This window comes from Manihot esculenta, chromosome 13 (genome assembly GCF_001659605.2).
Source record: "Manihot esculenta cultivar AM560-2 chromosome 13, M.esculenta_v8, whole genome shotgun sequence".
Taxonomy (NCBI): Eukaryota; Viridiplantae; Streptophyta; class Magnoliopsida; order Malpighiales; family Euphorbiaceae; genus Manihot; species Manihot esculenta.
In genome coordinates this window covers 5786479-5813739 of record NC_035173.2, presented here as the reverse complement: position 1 = coordinate 5813739, position 27261 = coordinate 5786479, and the positions used below count along the sequence as shown (strand labels likewise).

Here is a 27261-nt window from a genome sequence, read left to right as displayed (position 1 = left end):
TTTGAAGAGATTCTATGAAAGTTTTACTGTCCATGTTGTGGAGGAGGTTCCCTTGGATCCCCCTTCCCAAGACTGCTGAGCAAGACACTGAAGTCCAGCCCAAGACAGAAAACAGGGCGCTACTGGGAGGCAGCCCAGAGGCAGTGATTTGCCCAGTGATTTGCCCAATACTTGCCCAAATCGCCGGGCAAATCGACTGAATGTACCATAATCACAAGTGATCGGGGCAGTGATTTGCCCAATTGCCCAGATAATTTGACCAAGATCACCGGTCCAATCGCAAAATCAAGCACATCATCAGAAAAGGGCGTGAACAGTACCAGCCCAGCAACTGCAAAGGAGAAGCGGTCTGGCCAAGTGATTTGCCCACTGCTCACCCAAATCACTGGGCAAATCACCCTGTCAAAAATCCAGAGGGCCAGCATTTAATGATCAGGGCAGATCACATTCCCTAATCACTTTAAGTAGTCTTTTCTTTTATTTTTAATTTTTACGCTAAACTACTGTTTTTTTATCTCTTCTTCTTCTTCAAGCTTTCTTCTCTCCGACCACCACTCACCCACCGGCAAACTCAGGACCACCATGGTAAGAATCAAGATGAGGGCCACCGGCGGACCATTCATGTGGAAGAAATTAGGGTTACCCAGACCACCCAGCCCCTCTGACAGTGACGATGAAGCGTGGGACACACTACCAACAACCACCACCAACACCGAGACACCACCGGCCACAAGTACAGAAACAGGACGCACCGACTCACCGGCCGTCCAGATATATCGCCGGCAAACGAAACGGCAAAGAACGCCGCCATCCACAATAGCCCCGACGGCAGACCCTGAGGGCAAAAAGTTACCCGAAGCCACCACTCCCACCGGCCACAGCCAGAAACGGCCAAGAACTCAGTCGCCACCGAGGTCAGAGCCAGAGTTGGAACCTACCATCGCCAAAGAAACTGATGCACCCACGGATCTGCCATGTGATGTGCCCACCGATTCCACCACTGATGTGCCCATGGACACGACTACTGATGCGCCCAGCAATGTGCAAAGCACTATGCCAAGCTCTATGCCAAGCGCTGATATGCCCACTGATATGACCAAGGATCTGCCAAGTGCTGCGCCCAGCAATGTGCCACACGCTGTGCCCAACGACGTGCCTACTGATTTCACCAGCGCTGTGCCCAGTGATACGCCCACGGACTTACCAGCGACGCACTAAGCGATGTGCCCAGCGACGCACTAAGCGATATGCCCAGCAATTTGCCCAGCGATTTGCCCAGGCCAGCATACCCAGATCACATCGTCAAAGCACTGACATTCAACAAAATTTCTGAGCGCACCAGGTTGCTTAAAATTTCATCTCTGCCATACCACCTAGGTAAGTATATCCACCATGCCACCCTTGGAGCACTGAGACTCCATTCCCAGGTACGTTCTCTGATCTCTGCTATTGGCTGGGACACTTTTTTCCTCCTGCGCATGCCTTCCTTCCTTGAACTCACACAGGAGTTTTTCACCACATTCTATTTTGATAAAAATGCCATGCATAACCTACACACACCTGGCACAATTGGATTTAGGTTATTAAGGAAGCGATTTCGCTTATCCCTGCAGGAATTCGGCATAGCCATGGGCTGTGAATGCCCTCAGTCCACCTGGGACTTCCCTGCTGAGTTTGATCCAAGCTCTGTGTACTTGGAATTAAGTGACAATCCACCAGACTCTTACTCTCCTACTAGGTCCAAGGACCTATACCTCAGTAACCCAAGTCTGAAATACCTTCACAGATTCCTGGCCTACACATTTTCTGGGAGGAAGGATGCTTCCAACATCCTGACCAGAACTGAATTGTATATCCTTTGGTGCATGCACAGAGGCAGAAAAATTCATCTTGGATATTGGGTTGCCACCCAACTATCCAGCATCATACAATATAATAGGCCCTTGATTTTTGGTCCTTTGATCACTGCCATTGCAGTGAATCTCAAACTATTGCACCCCGCACATACTGACCTCTCCCCCACCCCCAAAACAACCCCCTTGGACCTACGCACATTGGATGATATGGGGTTGCTTTGCAAGGTGGGGGATGTTTTTTCCATTGCACCTGCAGGTCCAGTAACGCCACGCCATGAGCGTGTTTTCAGAAGGAAGAAAGTCACCATAAGCACCAGCACACAGCAGCCAGCCTCCACAGCAGAACCAGTAAATGGGACAACCCAGGCAATAGGCCAGGGACCAGCAAATGAGCCACCACCAGCAGCCCCTCAGCAGGATGCTCCTCAGCCACACGAAGACGAAGCCCCCAACCAGACAGTAGAGGCTCGTCTCAGTAGGATTGAGGACCAAATGCAGAGGATGGAGCACTTGTTGAACCTGCTGGTGGACCACTTTCTGCCCCAGCATCGCCACAGATAGCGATTTGCCCAGTGATTTGCCCAGTGCCTGCCCAAGTCACTGGTCAAATCACCCCCAGGCCAGGAAATATCTTTCCTTTTCCCTCTTAATTCTTTCATATATATATGCTTACACATTGAGGACAATGTCTAGAATAGGTGTGGGGGTGTTTAGAGAATATTTTGCACAGATTTCACCATATTTAGTTTTCTTTTACATTCTTTTTGTTGCTTTTTGCATTATTTTTACCCCTTTTTGCACACACACACAGAATTTTGTCTTAGCTTTTGCTCTACTCAAACATAGATAACGAAGTTAAAAGAGTTCCTTATCTCATGACCCCATTGATTGGCCACCCCTCTAAGCCTTAGTTGAATCACTCACAGTATGCTACCTTCGCTTAGGAAGTTCTTTACTTGAATTGAACCCTTAAACTTGTTGTGGTCAAGGGAAATAAAAATAAAAATACATGCAAATAAAAAGCTAGTGTAACTCCCTATGAGCTGATTTGCCCAAACTATCATGACAAACCAGCACAAAGCACAAATCACAAACTTGTTCCAATGGTCTAAGACTATGAACTGAGCCTAATAGCCACTTGGAGAAGTAACTGACTGAGTAACCGGGGGTGTATCACCCATGTACACAATCGCGTAAAAAGGTCAGTAACTTTTTCAAGCAAATAAGTTTCGATGGTCTAGACTATGAACAGAGCTAGTAGCCACTTGAACAAGTGACTAACTGAGTAACCGGGGGTGTATCACCCATGTACACAATCGCGTAAAAAGGTTAGTGACTTTTTCAGGCAAGGATAAGAATAAGTACTGCTGAAAATAAAAATATAAATTAAATAAAAAGGAGAAAAAGAGAAGGTGGCAAGTCACTCCTAGGGGTTACATTAAACCTAACATAAAAGAAGAAGCATGATTGAGATAGAAACCTTTCTCTTGACCATAGGAGGTGAAAGGAAACAAGGAAAGGAGAGGATGACCTTGGTGAATGTACTCTATACTGTGATACTTCAGCTTAAGTGTCTAGGGGGGGCTGATTAAGTGGTACTTAGGCTCTAAGGAAAAAGGGGGCTTGATTAGCTAAGTTATTTGTTGCTTGAGGATAAGCAAAAAGCTAGGTGTGGGGGTATTTGATCAAGCATAATTTAGCCACATTTTTATTATCTTCTTTATTGCTTATTTACACATTTTTCAGTTTAATTTATAGTTTTTATCTTGTTTTTACAGAAAAGGAAGAATTTGGAAAATGGAAGAAAAAGTGCAGAAAATTTACAAAAGGATGGTTTGCCCAGTGATTTGCCCAAAAATCTGCTCCAATCACTGCCCAGATCAAGCTAAAGCAAATACCCAGAAGCAACAGACAGCAGTGATATGGGCATGTGATTTGACCAAAACAATCGAAGATCACTGGCCAAAGCACTCGCAAAGGCATAGAGGACTGACTCACAGAGAAGCAATTTGCCCAGTGATTTGCCCAAACACTTGAAGAAACTGGTCAAATCGCCGGGCAAATCACTTTGACAGCAGAAAATTACAGCAGAGCGGGAAAATGGACAACAAACAGAAATCCGAATTTTCAGAAGTCCAAATCCAATCCAATCACTTCCAACACTAATCCAAGAGCCACGAAAGAACTTCTCATCCAAGGAAATCCAATTGCAATCAAATTCAACATCAAAAGAGGAGTCCAACATCAAATCAAAAAGGGATTTCAAAACCCTAGACAATTCTTCAGCTATAAAAGGGGAGTCTCAAAACCAGCAAGAGGAGTAGCTTCTGATCAGGAACTCAGCACCTTCTCCCTCTCCAGAAACTCTTCAGCTGTTCTTTCTTTTCTTTCTTTTCATCTCTTTTGTGTATTTTAGTCACCATGAGTGGCTAAATTCATTATTTTCTAGTTGAAGTTGAGAATATTCAGATTTGTGATGAATTAGGAGGTTTAATACTCCATTGTTGAACTCTTGTTGATTTCAATATTTATGCAATCTGGTCTTTTCAATAAATATTACTTGCTTTTAGAATCAATAAGGGCCCATTGCTTTTAAATTGCTTAAGTAATATTGTTTGAATGGTTTAGGTCCGTAATTGCTTAGGTTGTTCAAATACACTTTTAATCAGGTTGCATAATCTAAACTTGACCACGCGGTTGGCAAGGAGAGAATTGGGTTTCTCTAAGTCTTAATGCAATCAACAGTTGTGCGATGCTACAATGCCCCAAGGACGTTCCTTGGCAACTTGTTGATTAGTGTTTGATTAGCGAACGTTTCCTAATCAAACTAGAACTAAGGAGGAATTTGGTTGTGAGAAGCGTCTTCCATAACCAAAACTAATTTATTGAAATTAAATAGGAGTCTTTAATAAATCAATGATCAATTCTAAACAAACTGAATAAGACTCACACTTCAGCTAGAATCTTTTTCTTATTGAAATTTCTCATCTTTTTAAGTTATTGCTCTCTTTTGCCATTAGTTCACTATCATCAAAACAAAACCCCCCTTTTTTATTTACTTGTTATTTACTTTACCTTGGTCATTATTAGGAAGGTCTTTAGTGTCAATTCCCTGTGGTTCTACCCTATTGCCACTATCTGCAAATTTATTTGTTGATCGTTTAATAGGTTTATTTTTGACGGCTTCGACAACCGCTTATCAACAACCTAATACATATCATGGCATTTTATGATGCATGGATCATGCTAAAACATTCATTAACTTTAAAACATAGTTCTGTTCCACTCACCTTTAGCAACTGTTGGGCTAACTCAGGACCAACTATCTCTGAATCAGCTAACTCTGCTGACCTCCTCGGTTCCCCAGGTCCGATCCTACACAGGTGGACTCAAAATGAGGGACCAAACAACTCTAACATCATACTAAACATCTCCCCAAAAACCCCTCTAAAACACCTCAAAACATGCATGCAAAACAAGCAAAGGAAGGCTAGACAGGGCACCTTCGGTGGCACATTCGGCGGCCGAATGCTCCCACAGATCCGAAAGTCAGGCACTTTCGGAGGCAGGTTCGGCGGCCGAAAGTCTCCTCCAGAGACGAAAGCCAGGCACTTTCGGCGGCAAGGTTAGGCGGCCAAACCAAGCATTCAAAGGCATGTTCGGCGACCGAAACTACCTGCGGCGGCCGAACCTGAGTTCATCCAGAACTCAGCCTCTCATGCACTCAAGCCTCCCAAACCTTCCAAACACCCAAAACATGCCTCAAACCTCTCCAAAACCTGCATAACTCATACAACAAACATATAGGGGTCTCAAACTAGCCTATACCCCCAACAAAACATCACTTAACATGCAATAACATACGTTTGTCATAAAAGGTATCAAAACCCTAAACATGCATACCATGCAACACATGCATAAAACCCTCTTAACCCTTCATAAAACTCATTTAAAACCTTATAAAAGCTAAGGATCTACACTTACCTCTTGAAGAACAAGAGTTGGTGCAACCTCAAACTTGAAGATATGGAGAATCCAAGCTCCAAAGTCTTCAAACTTCAAAACCTTGCTCAAAACTCACAACTCTTCAAAACAAGGAGAAAACTCATGAAAACTTTGAAAGATTTGAAAAAACATCATGAAAATAGCCAAAGGCGAGCGTGAGCCTACCCTTGCACGAAAAGAGAGTGAATACACACTCCATTGTCGATCAACGGGGCTTTTATAGGTGGCCAACCGCCTCTCCTTCGGCGGCCAAAACTGCATACAAAACCATGCAACGTTCGGCGGCCAAACTTCACCTTCGGAGGCAGCAAAACCAAGCAATGTTCGGCGGCCGAACTATGAAATGGCCTCCTTGCTCTTTTCTCTTCAAAACTCAATTCCTTTGCATTCAAAACTATAAAATCATATTTAAACCAGTTTAGAAAACCCATTTTACCCCCCTAGAAGACTCTGACATCTTTAGAATTCCAGATGCCAACGGAACGTCCGCCGGAAAGTAGGGATTCCGATGCCGGAATCTAGCCGGGTATTACAGATGGGTTCGTCGTCATACCACTCTAACTGCTCATATTTTGGCTAGAAAATATTTAAATTAAATTAATTAATTATTTAACATAAACAAATATATCAATGGCTACTTATATTAACCCAATTAAACAATTATTTATTTATTTGGATTAATTAGTAATATGTTGTCTTTCTAAGAGATTCAAATAATAGAGATGGTGTTTCTAAAAACATAAATTAATTGAAAATAGAAATAAGATGAATAAAAATTAGGAATAAAACCTCATAACTTTAAAAAAAAATCTCAATTTAATTAACATTCAATTGAATAAAAGAGTTTAGGAGAAGAAGAATTCAGCCAAGAGGGAGCCGAAAAAGAGAGAGAGGAGGAGAAGAGATGAGATGTGTAGAGAGATGATTTTCTACTTCTAGAACAGCCTTTATATTGGTTTTTTCAAACAAAAAGATAATTATTCACGATTTAAAAGAAAACGTAGAATAAATCTACTACACTCTTATCCTAATTCTAATCGAATTGTATTTGCATCTATCTGAAACTGATTTGAACTCTACATAGCTAGCAAAAATTAAAATTTTGGAATTTGTCCATCAGCTTGAGTTATAGTTTTGGCCAAGGCTATACCTTCCGGTCAGAAAAAAAAAAAAAACTCTAAAATAGCTTCTTTTAATTCCTTTTCTCACTTTCACTCAAAACCTATTTAAAATCAAATTTAAAGTAAAAGCTAATTATTTATATCAAAATCATATCAAATTTATGGAATTTAATATGAAAAAAAATGGTGAATTTTTCAATTTATCAATAAAGTATCCAACCCATAGATTATTATATATAGATCCTAATCCATGTCTATGTATAATACCGTGTGACTATCATCTGTATCACTAGTCTATAATATAATCACATACATTTAATACAAACTATATTAAAAATTTCACAATCTAGATGTGTACCTTAATACAGAATCAAAATAGTCCACATATTTATTTAACGTGAGTTTTTACGGACCAAATGCTAAAACAATACTCTTTCAAGTAAAATGAATTTTAAACTTTAAAAATATATATATAGTTTAGGGATTATATTAAAAAGATATTACCCTCCATATTTGGCTAAGGATATATTCTTGATGAAGATATATCTTTTCGTAAAAACATACCTCTTCATAAGATCATATCCCTTTATAAAAACACGATTTTTTATAAGATTATATCTAAAATCATGTTTTTTTATAGAATTGGGTTAATTGATGTGGATGACTCATTTTAATTTTTAATATAAATTATAATATATTAGAGTCAAGTTACAAAATATGAAAAAAAATTTTAAATTTTATATAAATTTGAAAATTAATGTAAAGAATAAAATTTAAAATTAATTAATTTTTAATGACCACTTAATTTATATTTTTATTAATGACAATAATCATCATGAACTTTTTTTACAATCGTATTATTCGTACTGTTTTTCGTTTTATATATTATAGATTATATATATATATATATATATTAAATATTTTGATCAATTGATTAGATGAAGATTTTTATTTAAATTTAAATTTTATTATGTTTTTAAAAAGAATTTAATTGTATTAAGAAATATAACTATTAAAAATTCTTCAATTCAATTGAAAATAAGAATTATCTAGTGTCTTTTTTAACGTTAAACACGTTTTGGAGCAAACAAAAACTGAAAATTAAAAATATTTACAAGATAAAAATTATAATCTTATTACATAATGTTAACAAAAATAATATTTTTTTCTCATTTTCTTGATACAAGTTAGGAGATGATAGTGACATTATTGTAAAATAATATTTAATTTTTAAAATAATAAATGATTTTACTATTTAAAAATTTATTTTTTTAAATAGACGATAATTTTATTTTGTAAATAATTTTTAAAGTTAACTAAGGAAATCTCAAAAGAATATATAACAATAAAATAAAATTATTTTTTTTGAAAATATAAAATTATAATTTTAAAACAAGGATATTTTCAAATTAGATGTTAAATTTATTAAGAAAATATAAAAAATATGTGAAAAGCATAATAAAATTAAATTTCAATATAAGTATTATTAAATAATAACTTTCAAATATTAGATAAAAAACTATTAAAGTAATGCACATATAATTTTTAAAGTAAATATTAAAAATAATAAGTTTAAATTTAATTATTGAATATTAAAAAATAACAAACTTTTTGAAGTACCTAAAATCATCACTTCATTTTTTAATAAATTAATAATTCAAAAATCATTTCACTTAAATAAACTTAATGTTTTTAATTTTTTTTCAATTATATTTAAATTTAAAGTTGATGATATTTTATTATTTAATTTAATTTTATATTTATAAAAAATATCAAGGTTTTCATGTAATGTAACAACATTAAAATTTTAAGATGAAAATCGTTAAGTACTCACAGATTTAGTTTAACGATAAATTCATATAAATAAATTTAAGAAATTTTAAGTTTTATTTCTTTAAAGCAGGAAGTTAGTTGTATTAATCGATACAACTGTACTACTTTTTACGTAGTTTTGTTTCTAATACTGTTAAATTATATTTATTAAAAAAAATTACACTGTTGGAAAAAAATTAGTATTATTAATATATAAAAAATATAATAATTATAAAAATTATAAGTATTAATAAAAAATATTTTTAATAATAACATTTATTATTACTAATAACTATTGTTTCTAGTAGCAATCATATATACTTTTATATAAATTAATTACAAAATATAGATAAATATTAAAATGTAAAATCATGTCATAAACTTATTAAAGAAAATAATATATTAACAAATAATAAATTATAACTTATGTAATTAATTTATTAATATAAAAAGTAAATAGAAAATATATGTCATTTTAATTTGTTAACCTGTAGAATATTTATTATTCGAGGTTACAAGAAAAGTAAAATATTTTTTTTTTTTTAAAAAAAGAAAAGTAAAATATTTAATATTTGAGTTAATTTATAAAATAAAAAAAAAAAATCAGAAGGTTTTTAAAACAATAGAACCGTTTTCTTATAAAAATCAATTTAAATGTTTAAAAAAATTAAAAAATTGAAATACTTTTAAGTCCATTAATTATATTTATTGAGGTGAAAAGCACATTAAATATTAATAAGATTTTATAAGATATTTTATTAATTATTAATTTTAATAATTTAGTATTTTTTTTCATTTGTTTTCATTTTATGTTTATGCATTTTTCCCCTTATATGCCATATGACTGTCTCCACTTGGTAATACTCTCCATTATCCAACACGTAAAAAATTGCATGCGAAAGGTTCTACGTGTGAACATGTATTTGATAAGCTGGTTACGTTTCAATGGCAGTGTATGACAAATAGTGGCAGACTGAGGAGCTTCTCTTTGGTAAGGTACCAGCTGTGCTGCTGCGACACCTTCATCCTCTTTTAAAATATTTTTCGATTGCCGGTATGGCACGTGCTCCTTACCGTATCTTCCCTCCCCAAATGACAAAGGTTTTGATTGTGATATTGTTTACTCAAATATCATATTGTAAATTTATTTTATTTTTAAAATTTAATTTTAATTTAATAGTCTAAATATTAGAAGAATGAGAATTACATATGTTGATATTTGACGTGACTGAAAATGGAATTGAGCTTGCCACTGATTAATAAATTTAAAATTTTATGTGAGAGTCCATCGAGAAAATCCTATTTAATTTAAATAATATTAAAAAATTCATTAATTATTTTTTAATTTAAAAAATATATTAAAATATTTATGCAATTTTATTTAAAAATATATAATTGATCTCTTTATTAATTTCAATTATTAAGGGTTTACTATAACAGGGAGAGAGATTGGGAGAAAAAAGAAGAAAGAATGACAGAAAAGGGAAAGGGATGTAAATTTTATGAAGTTGACCTAATTATAAAGATAATAATTTTATGAAGACACCCAAGGACTAGCAAAGATATTAAGCCCACAAACTCAAGGCTCCTTCTCGGCCTACTAAAGTCTCAATTTTAGTCTCGTGCGGTGAAACGCCCAAGGGTAATCAATGGAATCTTCGTCCAGGTTTATTAGGCCGAGGCCTCCATCCCCACACCACCACCACCACCACCACCACTTCTTCTGTCACCGCCACCGCCACCGCCACCGCCACTACCAGCAGTGCCACCACTATTTCTGCATTCCACACAAACAACACCATCACTTCTGCCCTCTACACAACCCCTACCATCACCATCACTATGATTGCCATGCCGTTGTAAGAGGCCCAGAACTTATCGGTTCGTATCCATTGCAAAACGACTTCAACTTGCTGGCTGATGTGCGCGAAGAAACTTCTGCCTCCATCACCCAGTAAGTCTTTTCTGCTCCTCTCAATTTTAGATGAGGAAGTGTTATTTATTTTTCTCGTAGGTTTAATGTCATACACTTGGTATGCCATCAAAGAAATTTGTTTCCAAAGCAATTTTTTTATCCACTTAATTGTATAACTGAAAGCTAGGACTATTCACATACTCACATTTGGCCACTGATTGCCACCAATTGATGGCGACTGTTGAATTAAATCGCCCTTCATATTTGTAACTTGTGGTTGAAGATGAAATGAAATAAACAAAAGGGGTCATTATGCTTCTTGGCTGGGGCGTCTGGTGACCCATGAAAGCAAAAGCTTGGTAGTGGTTAGTGGACTAATGGAAATTTGTTTATGTGATTTCATGATAGCCTCCATCTCCCCTTTAGTTTCTGATGCCAAATTTCTGTGCTCCTAACCAGTGGAGCGTTAATCCATTATCTGTCTTATTCATTCTTCTTATTCTTAATATTAATATCATCTCAACTATTAGGGTGTTGCAAGAGCCAGGGCATAATGCATTAGAAGAGGAAGAGGAAGAGGAAGAGGAGGATCCAATTTTTGTTCTAACAGATGAATGGAGGGAGTTCTTTGCCAAATCTGAAGCTAAGAGAAAATTAGGTTGAAGCTGAACAATTCCAGGTTCTTATATTTTAAAATTCTTTAATTTTCTTGGTTTTGATAATGTTATCTATGATTTGTGTATACAGAGAAACAGCAGGCAAAGAAAAAAAGACAAACACTAATGGGAAAAGCTGGGCATGCTCAAGCATGACTATGGTAGGTGGAAAATTCTTGGCCTCACAGAGTATTTATACACTCAGACCAATAAAAAAATCACCCATATAAGTGAAATCTATCAGCATATATGGAGTTTTTGAATCGATAAAGTAGATACAGTCGTGTGTGAATGAGTCCTACCTCTAAGTAATGCTTCTTGAGATATAGGTTAGCAGGTTTCTGTATGGAGTGATTAGGCATCATTTTTTCTCATTCTTATGGTGGATTTGGACCATCTCTGTCTCTAAGGTCAATCATAATATTGCATTTAGTATGATTTTTTGAGAGTTATTATGCTTATGGGAAGTTCTTTAAAAAGACAGTTTTAGAGTTTTGTAGGTGATGATATTTTATTTTATGTTTAGATTATATTATCTTTTTAATATTTATTAATTGTACAACTTTTGACTTCATATTGATAAATTATTTATAATTTATAATAAATAAATATAAAATATTTATAAGCAATAATTAAATTAATATACAATATTATATAGTATGTATATTTTAATAATAAATAAATAATATGGCAGTATACATTTCTATTTTCATTTGGATCATTGATCATCTTACCGATTCAAAAGGGTAATTTTTTTAAAAAAAAAATAATAATAAATATATAAACAATAATATCTGTAATGGAGTCTTTTGGTCGCAGGGAAGTACTGGATTCAGTAAGAAGCCTCCGGGGGCGTCTCTACGCAAATTCAACTTATAAGTCCGCTTGATTTTATGAACAGTTTTTACTTGATTTAGGGCCAACACATTTTGAACTTATTGTTGATTTCTTCACAATTCATTTTGTATCAATAAAATCGTTTAATTCTTATTCTACTTTCAGTAAAGTTATTATTGCTGGATTTGATGGAGTTAATAAGAAAGCAAACTTGAGTGATTATTGTTCAATTTTTATACTACACGTTATTTCAGAAAAAAATTATCTAAAACTGGTTACTTGGATGCCATGATTTTTTTTTTCCCCCAAAGAAGCTTTGCTCACATTGACAATTGTTTGATACTATTGCTACATGAAGCATAAAAATGAGATGGAAACAAACAAATATGAGGAAGATGTTATCTTCAAGTTTCAGAATTTAAAGTTTAAAAATGATATCCATGACAAGGGGGTCAGAGCTAGCAACCATGCTTGCTATCATTTTTCTACCTCAGTTAATGCTTACATATGGATCTGAATAGAGAAGCACATCAAGACGTTGTCCCAAGTAAATGGACAACTACTGTATATGATCATGATCTCTCTCGTCTATGATGGCTGAAACATAGCAGTCCTGCAAAAGATGTCTACTGCATCCACCAGGGCCATTCCGACACATTTCTTCTAAAAGAACAAACATGTTTTACTCGATGGATGAAGATTTCACTTCACGGGAATCACCAAACAATTTAGGGCTTCAATGCTAGTTTGCTGAAGGCAATGTTAATTCTCTCATCCGTGATAAGCCTGTGGCTTTCATAGAAATCGAGTATCTCCATTGAAATATTTTTCACCTGCCAAATTATATGAGATTGGATGTTAATTATAAGAAACAGAACTCTAGTTATGAACTCGGTGGAGCTTCAAGACCAGAACTACTGCACATGTTTTTCTACAGGCAATCCTAGACACCATGTCATACATTATGCATCTCCCTACAGTTTATATATACATCATTTGCTCGAATAATCAGATAATCCCACATGCAACATCATTCTAGGACATGGTGGATCAAATTTAAATTTTTTTATTCGAACTTTCCTTTCTTACCAAACTGCCAACCACCACAAGTTTCAGTGTAGATCTGATCATAATCAGAGACAAGGATAATATAAACTCACCACATTCATATCAACACGAAGCTCCTCAAACCACGCTGTTATATCTTTCTCTCTATATACACTAGCAATGTATATGCAAGCTAAAGCAATTAGATGTGGGGGGTGAATAAGTATTAGGTCCATCTTGTAGGTGTCATTGACAAGTCCCCTGTAAATTTAAGCATATCTATGTTATTTTAAATCAATCAAGATACAGATAATAACAGAGATTTACAATAAAAATAATTTCCGCAAATTAAGAGCAAGCACGTGGGTAGGATATACCCACATAGAGAGAATAAAGGGGTACTCAGCTAAAAAGGTTAAGCTCATAAATGTTGAAGCTATTTGATAATATTATTCTCCTTCACATGAGGAATACAATTCAAAAAAGAGATTTACTTGATATCAAAGAAAGGATATCTTGCTTACTCTGGTTTCCCAAATTATTTTCACAACATACGATGTGGCTTTTCTCACATGGTCTTCACATTAGTTTTTTCTTTTTCTTTTTCAGTTTCACAAAGCTCTGCAATTCAACTAGCAATGGCAAAAGACATGCACAGGCTCAGAGAATCAATCAATCAATACAACAGCTAGAAGGAACAAGCTTTTTTGAGCCTTCTAAACAGATGATGATGATACAATAACAGCTGGGAATGGTGTGACACCAAATTTTAGACGTTAGAAAAAAAAATGTAAAGTATTTAATACAACTCTCCTAAACCTGCTCATAATTGAATACTCAATTTACAATTACATGAAATTTGGGATTCCAACTTGAAGGGCTTAAGGTTGGACCACTGAAATGGACAGTATGGAGGTTTATGGAAGACTGAAAATTTTATCTACATCCTACCTAATAATGGTGAGATCCGGCGAGGCATCCAGACGAAGACACCTAGGCAAAAGTCTGATTCGCTGGGTTGATCATCGCTCTGTGATCAGTCCATTAGATCCCTCTATGCTTGGCTTTAAGGAATGGGACCTGTAAGATGAAGAAACGGTTAGGGGACTACCGAGAAAGTTCTCGGTGGAGACCCTCCGACACTCAAGTCAAATCTGAAAACTCCATGGAGTTAAGGGAAGTAAAACAGAGAAGAGAAGAGAATGGTGGTTCTGGATTCTCCGTGTGATCGCGCGAGAGATAGATAAATCCCTTTTCAAAGAAGGAGAAATCCCTTTTTCAAGATTAGTCCGATGCATAAATACCTTTGAATAAAGTTGATGCCCCCTAGTGTCATGTCTCTTTATGATGGGACAAGGATATTTTTGTGCAAGCGTGTCAGGCAGTACATTAATGATGGGCTATAAGACAATAAATGCGAAGCTGGCCGGTTCGTACCCTCTACATGTGTGCTTACAATCCCTGTGTTGAACCAAGGAAGCGACCAACTCATAGGAGGTCAGCATCTTTACCCAAGCTTCATCAGGTTGTGTTGGGCTCATCCGACCTACATAGAAATGAGCTCATTATGGTTACTGCGGTCGGCCACGTCGGTGTTCAAAGCCTTATTGTAGTACGGGTTTTTGAGGAGGTCGATATGTCCGTCCCTTCTGGTATTTGAGAAGGTCGGTCTATCCATTTCGAATTTGGATAAACTCAGGAGTGTTGTTGATATGATTCTTTGTACTCAATAAGTCAGGCTTTTTACTACCCGGTCCGACCAGATGGAAAGACTTTCGATTCACATGTACACGTGTCACGATCTTGGAGGATCCTATTTTTTATACGTTATTAGTTGCTCTTTCGCTTCTCTGACGGTTATTTATGACCGTCGAAAAAGGAAACTCGTCCTACTAATTTGACGTCAACCATTCGTTTGGTTGACACTTATGAATTTCGAAAGGAAGTGCGATTGATGGAATTGGTCAACTTAACATAGACCAAATCGAGAGAGCAAATTTTATATCTTGATAATCATCCCTTCGGGAGTTCTGATCTTAGTGATCTTTTTCATGGAAAGTCTGACCTTGGTAGTTTTTTCTTTTGGAAGGTTCGACTTGGGTGCAGCCTTCTAGCCTTATCTTTCCAACTTGACCTTAATGGTTTGTCCTTTTGAGTCTTCTTCTGAGCACTTTACTTTGGAGTATTTTTCGGGCTTTAAGCCTTGGATCTTTTAATAAGTGTTTCAGCCGATTGGTTTCACGAATGGTTTAGCTCTTTGCTGGGCTATCTAGCCCTGAACCCGAGCTCTTTGGTTTTCTATATCATTCTGAACTCTTTAGCCCTGATTATTTTTATGAGCATTTTAGCTCTTTAACCTTGATTTTTCACCCGATTCCGGACTTTTTAGTACTAATTCTTTCTTTTGATCTCTTTGGCTCTTTGTAACTTTCGGACATTTTTGCCCTCAAGCGCTTCTTGGGCTATTTTCGTCCTTATTCGCTTTCCGGGCTATTTGTCCTCAAGTTTCTTCCGAGCTATCTGCCCTTAAGCATTTTGGGCCTCAAAACCCTGATTCTTCATTCTGAGTTCCTTGCTCTTTACGTTCTTTATCTGAACCCTTTTGCTCTTTTGGGCTCTTAACCCTAACTCCTTTCTTTGAGCCTTTCGCTCTTTTGCGTCTTCTGAGTACTCAACCCTGAGTACGCTTCCAAGCTTTTTTGCCCTTTGTCTGCTTGTCAGCATTTCTGCTTTTTGTATATTTCGTGCTCATATCCTTGATTTTTCTGTTCGAACTCTTCTTACTTTTGTAGCGTTCCAGACTCTTCTAGCCCTGGACCATAATCCGAACACTTACTGCTCTACGTTTTCTTGTGGGCTTTCAGGCTAAGTCTTCGTCCGAAATGTTTAGCTTTTTGTCCTTCCGGGCTCTTTAGCTCAGCTCTTTGTCCGAACACTTTTACTTTGTCATTTTCTGGGCTCTCTGCCCTTAAGCACTTTCTGGACCATTTGCCCTCAAGCGTCTCCCGAGCGTTTTGGCTCTTTGCCACACTCTTTAGCCCTAATTACTCATCCGAGCTCTTTAACTCTTTGCGTTCTCCAGGCTATCTGCCCTTAAGCACTTTCTAGGCTATTTGCCTTTAAGCTTTTTTCGAGCGTTTTTGCTCTTCCGAGCTATCTGTCCTTAAACACTTTCGAGCAATTTTGCTCTTGATCGTCCGAGCTCTTTGGCTCATTAGTCTGCTTCCGAACTTTTTCCTTAACTCCGCTTTTTGGTGCCGAATTCAATTTTCAAGACCGGTCATCTGCCTCATTAGGCTTCTTTGTTTCCTCAACTCGGCTTTTCGATGCCAAGTCTTATTTTAAGGTCAGCATTGCGCCTCTGTTTCATTTCTTTTGGCCTACAACCTTGCTAGGGTGGGTCTTCAGCATTATCTCTGTCTCCTCAACCGGTTTTGTAATGCCGGTGGTCTTATTTTCGAAACTGGTCACCCACCTTATTGAGGTCTTCGTTTTTCCAACCGATTTTGTGGTGCCGATGGTCTTATTTTCAAGACGATAACCCACTTCATTGGGGTCTTCATCTCCTCAACTGGCTTTGTGGTGCCGACGATTTTATTTCAGAGACCAATCACCTACCTTATTGAAACCTTCATCTTCCCAACCGATTTTGTGGTGTCGGCGGTCTTATTTCCAAAACCAGTCACCCACCTCATTGGGGTTTTCCTCTCCTCAATCGGTTTTGTGGTGCCGGTGGTCTTATTTCCGAGACCAGTCACCTACCTCATTGAAGTCTTCATCTTCCCAACCGGTTTTGTGATGCCGGCGGTCTTATTTCCAAAATCGATCACCCACCTCATTGGGGTCTTCATCTCCTCAACCGATTTTGTGGTGCTGGCAGTCTTATTTCCGAGACCGATCACCTACCTCATTGAGAGCTTCATCTTCCCAACAGGTTTTATGGTGTCGGCGGTCTTATTTCCAAAACCGGTCACCCACCTTGTTAAGGTCTTCATCTCCTCAACCGGTTTTGTGATACCGGCGGTCTTATTTCCGAGACTAGTCATCCACCTCATTGAGGGCTTCATCTTCCCAAACGGTTTTGTGGTGCCGGCAGTCTTATTTCCGAGGCCGGTCACCCACCTCATTGAGGTCTTCATCTCCTCAACTAGTTTTGTAGTGCCGACGGTCTTATTTCCGAGACCGGTCACCTATCTCATCGAGATTTTGTGGTGCTGGCAGTCGGTCTTATTTCTGAGATCGGTCACCTACCTCATTGAGGTCTTTATCTTCCCAACCGATTTTGTGGTGCCGGCAATCTTATTTCCAAGACTGGTCACTTACCTCATTAGGGTCTTCATCTCCTCAACTGATTTTGTGGTGCCAGCGGTCTTATTTCTGAGACTGGTCACCTACCTCATTAAGGATTTCATCTTCCCAACCAATTTTGTGACCAGGACTTCTAGGTTTATTAGCCTTGTTCTTGCTTTTAAAATTTATCTGCAAAATAACAATTTGCATAGAATATATATAACAAGAATGCTCATTAATTTAAACAGCAAGATATTTCGCTTCATATTACAGTTGAATGCAAATATTAATTTTGTCCAACTATATCATCTCATATAATTCTAAAGAATCTAATAAATAATTTTTCTCATGCATAAATCATTTTGCAATTTTTACTTCTCATAACAGCATGCTTAAGCAAATAATCCCTTTCTTAAGGAATTCATACTAATATTAATCACCGATAAGAACTTTTTAAACTGTTTCTAAAATACTATCATGCTCAAGCATATATTCAGAAGAATTAATATTTGAAAGTAGTCATGATGACAAAAATGCTTTGAATTAAAGAGATAACTGTGTAGTTTGGCTAACTCGCGCATGTCACCTCTCTTCCACGCCTGGCGGATTGCCCTTGTGTCGCATTCCCTTCTCACATCGGCGTCTGCCTTTTTCTGACTTTCACCGTGTGGATTTTAGATGTCCTTAATGATTCTCAAATCTTTTCCCTCTCTCTCTCTCTCTTTCGGTTTCCCTTGTTGTTTGGCTATTAGCTTTTCTCGATTTACCATGTGAATCTCAATGGGTTTTGTTTGAAAACTCCAGCGACAGTACAGTCTCCTTTGTTCCCACAGACGACACTACTTGATAATAATGAGATCTGGCAAGGCGTCCAGATGAGGACACCTAGGCAGAGGTCTAATTCGTTGGGTTGATCATCGTTCTGTGATAGATCCGTTAAATCCCTCTATATTTGGTTTTAAGGAATGGGACCTGTAAGATGAAGAAAATGGTCAAGAGACTACCGAGAAAGTTCTTAGTGGAGACCTTTCGACGCTCAAGACAAATCTGGAAACTCCATGGAGTTAAGGAAGTAAAACAGAGCAGAGAAGAGAAGAGGATGGTGGTTATAGATTCTCTCTGTGTGACTGCGAGAGATAGATAGGTCCCTTTCCAGAAAAAGAGACCCTGTTTTTCAAGGTTAGTCTAGTGCATAAATACTTTTAAATAAAGTTGATGCCCCTGATGCCATGTCCCTTTCTGATGGGGCAATGATACTTTTGTGCAGGTGTGTCAGGCAGTACATTAATAATGGGCTATAAGACAATAAATGCGGAGCTGGCCGGTTCGTACCCTCTACATGCGCGCTTATGCTCCCTGTGCTAAACCAAGAAGGCGACCAGCTCATAGGAGGTCGGCATCTTTAACCTGGCTTCATCAGGTCGTGCCGGGCTCATTCAACCTACATAGAAATGAGCTCATCACGGTTACTAAGGTCGGCCACATCGGCGTTCAAAGCCTTGTAGTACGGGCTTTTGGGGAGGTCGGTCTGTCCGTTCTAAGCTTGGATAAACTCAGGAGTGATGCTGGTCTGATTCTTTGTACTCAATAGGTCGGGCTTTTTACTGCCCGATCCGACTAAATGAAAAAGCTTTCGATTCACATGTACACGTGTCACGATCTTCGGGAGTCCTAATTTTTATAGGTTATCACTACCAAATTTCCCAGGACTCGAGAAGAATGTGCTTTTGGGTGCTTTCGGGTTATAAGAGATGGCATTAATATTTCATCTTGTATTTTCTCCATATAGATTATGAATTTAAAGTGAACCAAACCATAGTTCTCTACCTTAGATAGCTTGAATCATCTGCCTAATATTGCAGTTTTAACAATACATAACATCATTTTGCTTAACATCCTATGAAAAAATGAAAAATAAAAAACCTACTACACATTGCTTTCAATAATCAATACTTAAACCTGGATAGCCAAGAAATAGACGTAATACTAGTGCCTAGGCACCTAATGTCATGGATCAAAATAACCATGGGTGTAAGTTGTCCGTGCAAGCTTTCTCCCAACTCATAAGTCTCCCTGAATGTAAACATTATGCTACTTTTTATTCTGCCTCAGTTCTATCAATGTTTATTTCTGCAGAAAAGCTATGATTTGAGTAGACTACAGCAGGGTGTTCAAATCATTCAACAGTCAGCTTGATGCATAAATCCCCTACCAAATCCAATTGATAAAAATATGAATGAAAAAATGTTTCTAGCAGCTTCTTATAAAAGAACCAGTTAAATAGGAACTCTTATACAATCAAATAAATAAACACGAGAATTAAAAAAAAAATTGAATAAGCATGCAACCTGTTTGTCCCCATCTCCAGCAATAACTTCAAAAAATTAGAAGTTGTATATGTTGGAAGCTTACCAAGATAATTGAATCATACTTGTGTCATTAATGCCAGCATCCTGCAACAACCTGTCAAGACCAAGAAAAACCAGGAGAATGTTTCTGCTAAATAAGATATTTCATTGAGATTAAAGATATTTATTGTGAGGACTAACTAGAATAGAAGGCAAGAGAAAATAACTTCGTTAACAACAATGATACTTGAGGTAGTTCAGAACTTTTACTAAGCCAAAATTGTGTTACTTGTTTTCTGATGAAGGTATTAAAGACCATTTCCAGGAGATTCAATGATCAGTCAATTTCAGTATCCTTACTTGATCTAGAAGTTGAATCTTTAAAATATACCACTAGAAGTCATGTATCAACTAGTGGTTAAAAAAGAATGACTCAATAAGAATTGAAGTTGCCACGGAGCACCGGGCAACAGTACCCCTAAGATCGCCTCCCCAACAACAGCAATAATAATGATTCACAGGCTCTCCTAACTAGTATCATGTTTATTTTACCCCCTTAACCTGTATATATCAAGGGCTGTGGAAGAGACCTTCTCAAGCATTACTCAAGCTACAGTGAGAGGTTTGGCACCATTATGTTGCCATTGGAACAAAAGATCTCTACTCCTAACCTATTTTGAGTTTGATTTCATTATAATAATAAAAATAATCTTAGCAATTCAGTAGTCATCCTTACTTTCTACAATTACATCCTTACTTTCTACAATTACTTTATATATATATATATACTTTTCTGGTTATTTTGAGATGAGGGTATCTATCATCTAATACCCATGAACACCTATATTTCAAAGCAGGAGCTTGACTATGGGCTACTAACCAAACGGCACAAGGTCACACTATGATATTTCACTAGTTTCAGAATCACAAGTGAAACGAAAGATTCCCCCCTTCAGGCTTCATCGCTTTTAAGTTTAAAAAATAGAATATACCAGTTACCTCCCCAAGACAACAACATAAAAATAAAAGTAAAAAAAAAAAAATTGTATCAAAGCATAAGAAGAAGCCAACAATTGACCATGCTATAAGAGGCAGAGAAAACAAGGTAAGATAAAAAAGAACTTAAAACAAAAGAAATTAACTTACTGTGACAATGATCGATAAGGATGGAACACAACCAGATAATAGTTAAGTGCTTCCAAAATCTTCATTTCCATCTCCAGTATGTCTTTGATTTCATACCTGTACTTTTCATCAGAATCTATGGGACAGAAAGTGACAGTGAGCACATTTAGTACAAAACAGAAGGCCAAGGCCAACAACCAAAGTACATGAAAGTTGAATGACCGTTGCATTAAGTCATTAGCAATTGCTTACATAATTTTTTTATGTAAAAAACAAGAAGTCTAGCCTGCACAGTGCTTTCTTCAGCCTTTGCTGCCAAGTACAAGCAGGTTGGAGCAACTAGTCGTGGATCATATTCTGACATACTCTTTCTGAGAGCACAAAGAGAAATCAAGACTAGCAAGTGAGATTACATTCCCTGTAAAAGCATTGAGATACTCAATTATTTAAAGCAACAAGTTATGATATAACTACAACTTGGAATAAATGATTGGAAATAAAAAGAATATAATAAAGGAAGAAGATTGATACATGGACAAGGCTTATGATGACCAAAGCTTCCAGCAAGATATTTAGTAAGGCTTAATACACTTCATTTTCATTTCAAGGAAAAAAGATCATACAAAAATTGCACAAGAAGTGATTGTAAACATGATTGGATTAGGTATAAATAAATAAATATAAGATAAGATAAAATAAATTTGTCTCGAAGTACAATTTGGCACCCTATTATTTCAGAATAAGAAAATTTTCTCCTTCTATCATCAATTATAAGTACAAGAATTTCACATACTAATAATATGTTTTAAAATATAATAATCTAGGAATGAAAGTAGATTCAAACTGTAAAACCTTAAAGATAAAGTATTATTTAGTTTAAAATTTCAATAATTGAGGACTAAATGTTGAGTAAAATCTCAATGACCAAAATCAATATTAGAGAAAGCCTCAGGGATTTTTTCCTTAATTAATTCAAAATGACTTAAAGATTTTAGAGAACCTAGATCATTAAAAAGTACTAGAGCACAATGACAATGCACTTTATCAAATATCATACAGGAGTTCAAAGCAAAAATTCTTTAACTTCTGGTTGATGGCTATACTTTTCTAATCCTTCAGAAATTATCGAAGTACCTGGTATATACACGTCTCATGTATGTAACTGCAGTGGCCACAACCCTGAAAGGTTAATCAGTACATTAGAGATGGGTATTAATTAATCACTGATGCCTCACAAAAGAAGAACAAAGGACACAATCAATTTTTTAAAATTTAATTTCTGCATAAGTATGTGTCAGATGGAATTGTATATTTGCTCCCTGAACTTGTCATCAAAATACCCCAAAATTGACTTTGCACGAAAAATAGCCCATAAGTTTTATTTGGGACAATGTTATCAACACGAAAAGCGACACTAAGGCGGCGAGAGGCAAGAGTGGCGCAATGCTTTTTTGAAGTGAAGCGCCATACTTATATATATACATATATGTGCGTGTATTATGTATGTATATATGTATAGATATATATGAATATTGTATTAATTTCTTCTTAATTAGTTCGCACAATTATGAGGATATATATTCCTAATTAGTTAGCTGAACTATAGCATACTTATATATGCATTTGTAATTTTTTATTAATGTTGGAATATACATGAACATTGGAAGTTAACCATGTAGGTATTATATTATTTCTTTTCTAATTAGGTAGTATAATTATAGATATATATATCCTTATAAATATACTAACTAATTAGGAATATGTCCCTAATTAGTTAGCATAATATATATCCCTATAAATATACTAATTAATTAGGAATATATCCCTAATTAGTTAGCATAATTATAGGGATATACATCTCTTATTAATTATCCTAATTACAGGGTATAAATCTCTAATAAATTAGCATAATCATGGGGACATGTCCTTTAATTAGTACCTAAGAAAGTGCTTGTCTTAACTTGTGAAAATTAACTTATAAGTACTAATTGTTTATAAGCTATTTCAAACTTATAGACACTTAAAATTTTAAAACATGCTTACAAGTTATTGACAAGCAGTTGACATATTTGGTAATAAGTAGCATATAATTACATTTATGATTAAAATGACTAAAAAGGATACTAAAAAAGATATATAAAGAAGTTTTAAAATTAAATGAGGACAATATAATAATTTACTCAGTCAAATTAATTTATAAGTTTAATACTTATAAGCACCAAAATGAAAAGCAGACTGTCAAGCATTATTGAAGGAATAAGAAAAGAAGTAATTGAATGAGTAGAGTGGAGGAAAATTCTGTTGCAAAAAGCATGGGAGGCTGTTTAGTTGAGAAAAGTTAGTTAGCAACCTAACTGATTTCTGTATAAATACTAGATAAGGACCTTTATCAGCTATGATGAATAAGAATTCAAGGTTTCTCTCTCCTCAATTCTATTTTCACTCTCCCTCACCTATTCTGTTTCTTTCTCTTTTCATCCCTATTTTCTCTATTCTCTCCTCATCTAACTCTCTGTTACTCTCGCCTACTCAAGTTCAATGAGATTTTTGACACAGATCAACCCCAACTTTTTTTTTAGTTTATAAACTGAACTTATAAGCACATAAAATGTTATAAAGAAACAAGTCAACCTATTTTTAGAGCTTATAAGTTAGTTTAATCACCTTATAAGCTAAGACAAACATCCCATTTAGTCTCCAATCAGTTGTTTCAAAAGGCAATGTGGATTAGGGTTTGGTTTTTAAAAGAAAGAAAGGAAAAAAGTCATGCATATTATTTTCAAAAGGCGACGCCTTGCCCGGTGCCTTAAATAACACTGATTTGAGGCAATAAGTTCTGACTAAATTGAATGCATGTACTCGTGTCCACAAAGTTAATTTTAATGTGATTTGCCCCTTGATGACACATTTAAAGGATTTCAAGTTGAAAATGTTGAAGTAAGCCAAATAAAACAGGACAAGGAAATCAATACAGCCAACATGAGATTGAATTTAATTCCAAATTTACAAAAATATTTGATAATGACAAATTCCAAAAAGAAAATGTTAAAATAAATGACAGGTATAAGAGCATACCTTTGCCTAACTTTAACATTTTGAGCCAATTTCCATATGTCTGAAAAAAAAAAGAAACAGAAAACAAAGGGGATGATGGAGAAAGAAAAGAAACAAATTGAATGCAACAATGAGGAATGCATACTAAACTATTAACAGAGGCACCTCAGAAGTTCATAGTAGTTTTCAGGTAAAACAATGGTGCAAGTTCAATTCTCCAAAAGGAAAATATATTGAGTTCAAGAACCTTCATTTCGCCAAAAATCAAGGAGACCAAAACCACATACCAATCTCTAATGGAAACTGATTTCTAGTGTAAGAGCAAATTCACATGCATGAATGCTTAATGAACTACAACTACTTGTATGACATAACTTCCTTTGCAAAATGGTATTTATCTATCATCAATCTGGTTTTATCATCAAGTACTTCCAGAACACAACAATAGCAACAGCTAGGCTAAAAAAATAAATATCAGCTTGACATGCTCAAATTTATGAATTTCTTGAAATATTTTTCATGATTTCAAATATACAGTAAACACCAAATTAATTATCAATTACCCCATATAACTACTCAGCCCCAGACAATAACTACAAATTCTGAACTGTTGATACTCATTTTTTCAGTCATCTGGCTTTCAGTTACAGATAAAAAATCAAGAGAAAACGAAAACGCAGACCAATAAGAAAGTTTCGAGAAAAGAAAAAGCAATAAACCAGTAAGAAAAAATTTCAGAAGGAAGAAAATTCAATATGGAGATCAGTATTCAGCATGAAACAAATGATATAAATAAAAATAAAAAACCCAGATGAGAGAATTCCATAACAATCCCAAATAAAGACAAACCAAATAATTTCTTGAATGCAATCTACCGAAACAATAAAAATATTGAATAAGACCGTACAATTGGCCATATTCATCTTAATAAGCTTGAAATCTTCAAGAGTCATGCCCTTGTCTTTGTCCAGTGGCTGCACCACATCTACCTCTTCCGGGTCCAAAAGCTGCTTGCTACACGCAGACAACCGAAAAATAAAACCAAAAAATTAGATTAAACAAGCAGAAATATAAACCAGAAGATCAGTTAAGGGGGACTCAAAAAACAATTACTAGTGAGAAGAAGTCCAGAAATTGGCTGCCATTTTTGGGGAAGATGTGAAGCTGCGCCTGTGCGAGCATCCTTTGCGTCTGAGTAGTTAATTGCTTTATTGATTTCAGAGATTCTTCATGGTCCTTTCAGAGTTAGGCCCATATTAGCGGTTCTTTTTGATAAATTTGGGCCTCTTTTCGGAACGCTTTCTCACATCTTTATATATGGCAACGGATCCTGTATTCTTATTACTCAATCTGACCCGACTCTAATTGAACAAATTTAATAATTATAATTAGATTTGATGTATTTCAAATTTAAAAAAAAATATCTTATTGCAATTTCAAATGTTATAATTATAAACACCGACTCACATATTAAATCCGTTTATATAAATAACTAATTTAATATAAAAAATATATTTTATAATAATATTTATAAAATTTTTTATATATTTTTATTTAAAATTTAAATTTAAATATTTTTAAAAATATTAGATATTTTAAATAAAAAATATTAATAAAAAATATTTTTATATAAATTATTAATTAAAATATATAACATTAAAAAAATTTAAATTTTTTTAAATAATAATAATCAGATTTAAAATAAATTTAAACTAATATAAATTGAATTTACATTAAAATAATTTAATTTTCACAAATACTCTACCTACCCGTTATTTTAGATTTTTTTTTTTCAAAATTTAAGGCGATATTAGTATCACTAAATTTGGATTCGGATAGGTACTCTACATTTGGGCCATATTTTTTTTTTCAAAAATTTGAGGCCACGTTAGTATGTGAAGGACGACAGGTGAAATTTAAATTTTAACTCTATGAAATTAAATTCTTACTCTTATTGAATTTTTGTTTAAATGAAAGAATTTTTTTTTTAATTTAATAAATTTTCATTTTATATGAAATTAAAATTTTACATGATTTTATAACAATTTATTTAAATTATTTTCTTGTAAAATGAATAATATCAAACAAAAAATTTATAAAAATCATAAAAAAATTCTCAAATTTAATGAAATTAAAATACATGAATTAAATTATTGAATTTTAAAAATATAAAGTGTTAATCTTGACATATTTTAAGAATATAAAAGTAATTTATTTTTTTTATGGTTTATCAATTAAACTCTACATTTTTATACGTGTTTCAATTACATTTTACTGTTAATTTTTTCTTTAAAAAAATTAACAGAATTCTCACATTATCTTATATGTTATTATAATGTCAACAAATTTCAATACAATTGGTTATAATTTAAAATATCAAAATTTAATTGGAAAATTTTTAAAATTTTTTTAAAATTAAAATTTATAATATTAAAAAAATAATTTTTAGTATTATTATAAATTTTTTAATTTTAATAATAATTTAATATATCAATTTATTTTAATTTAAATTAATTTATAATTTAATTTTTTTAATTTATACTAATTATTTTTATAATTTAAAAAATATATAATCAATAATATATATTAATTATATTTTATAATGTGTTATCGAAAAATAAAATTAAATTGTAATTAGTTAAATCAAAAAAACAATGTGAAATGATGTCGGGCGTAGGCTCAAGTTCATATAGAGGAGAAAAAAAGTGAATACAATTAATTATTTAAAATTTTAGAATATAAAATTAATTTAAAATTATATTTCAAATAATTTATTTTTAAGAATATAAAATAATAAAATAATTATAATTATTTTTAATATATTTTTTAAAATAATATTTTTTAATTATATTATTAATTATATATTTTTTAAAATTACAATAATAATTAGTGTGGCTTAATTCAGAATTAAATTAAAATAAAATTAATATATTAAATCATTGATAAAAATAAAAAAATTATAATAATACTAAAAATTTTTTTTAATATTATAAAATTTAATTTTAAAATAAATAATTAAAAAATCCTTATTTCCATTTTTTTTCTCCGAATTGAAATTAATATCGCAGGTGAGGTTGATGACAGGTGGACCAATGCCTTATCATCTGCCGACAAATTAACCCATCTCTAACATGTATGAGGAACTAGGTTATTTGATAAATAATTAAATGTTTTAATAAACTAATTGTTAACCTA

At 34.4% G+C, this 27261-nt stretch overlaps 3 protein-coding genes across 3 annotated transcripts; 2 read left to right on the top strand and 1 right to left on the bottom strand.

The window, feature by feature from the left end:
* Positions 1-621: 621 nt before the first annotated feature.
* Positions 622-1218, top strand: LOC122721585 (cell surface glycoprotein 1-like). The gene has a single exon (XM_043949781.1). The coding sequence runs from the start codon at positions 622-624 to the stop codon at positions 1216-1218; it is 597 nt and encodes a 198-aa protein (XP_043805716.1).
* A 9153-nt stretch (positions 1219-10371) lies between these two features.
* LOC110629781 (SKI/DACH domain-containing protein 1) lies at positions 10372-12360 on the top strand. The gene is made up of 4 exons (XM_021776890.2): positions 10372-10748; positions 11240-11367; positions 11457-11526; positions 12185-12360. The coding sequence occupies exons 1-3, from the start codon at positions 10444-10446 to the stop codon at positions 11519-11521; spliced, it is 498 nt and encodes a 165-aa protein (XP_021632582.1). The 5' UTR covers positions 10372-10443; the 3' UTR covers positions 11522-11526; positions 12185-12360.
* A 229-nt stretch (positions 12361-12589) lies between these two features.
* LOC110629780 (cyclin-C1-2) lies at positions 12590-25339 on the bottom strand. The gene is made up of 9 exons (XM_021776889.2): positions 25180-25339; positions 24974-25080; positions 24088-24127; positions 22147-22191; positions 21265-21383; positions 21034-21148; positions 19952-20002; positions 13363-13510; positions 12590-13035 (listed from the first exon to the last, which is right to left on the bottom strand). Exons 1-9 carry the CDS (start codon positions 25209-25211, stop codon positions 12931-12933), a joined length of 762 nt encoding a protein of 253 aa, XP_021632581.1. The 5' UTR covers positions 25212-25339; the 3' UTR covers positions 12590-12930.
* Between the last annotated feature and the right edge of the window lie 1922 nt (positions 25340-27261).

Coding starts and splice junctions, on each gene's coding strand:
- LOC122721585 (XM_043949781.1), top strand. CDS start 622: ATGTGGAAGAAATTAGGGTTACCCAGACCACCCAGCCCCTCTGACAGT.
- LOC110629781 (XM_021776890.2), top strand. CDS start 10,444: ATGGAATCTTCGTCCAGGTTTATTAGGCCGAGGCCTCCATCCCCACAC. Junction 10,749..11,239: donor ACTTCTGCCTCCATCACCCA/GTAAGTCTTTTC, acceptor CTCAACTATTAG/GGTGTTGCAAGAGCCAGGGC. Junction 11,368..11,456: donor TGAAGCTAAGAGAAAATTAG/GTTGAAGCTGAA, acceptor TTGTGTATACAG/AGAAACAGCAGGCAAAGAAA.
- LOC110629780 (XM_021776889.2), bottom strand. CDS start 25,211: ATGGCAGCCAATTTCTGGACTTCTTCTCACTA. Junction 21,384..22,146: donor ATGAGACGTGTATATACCAG/GTACTTCGATAA, acceptor TTGTGCTCTCAG/AAAGAGTATGTCAGAATATG. Junction 13,036..13,362: donor TTCGTGTTGATATGAATGTG/GTGAGTTTATAT, acceptor ATAATTTGGCAG/GTGAAAAATATTTCAATGGA.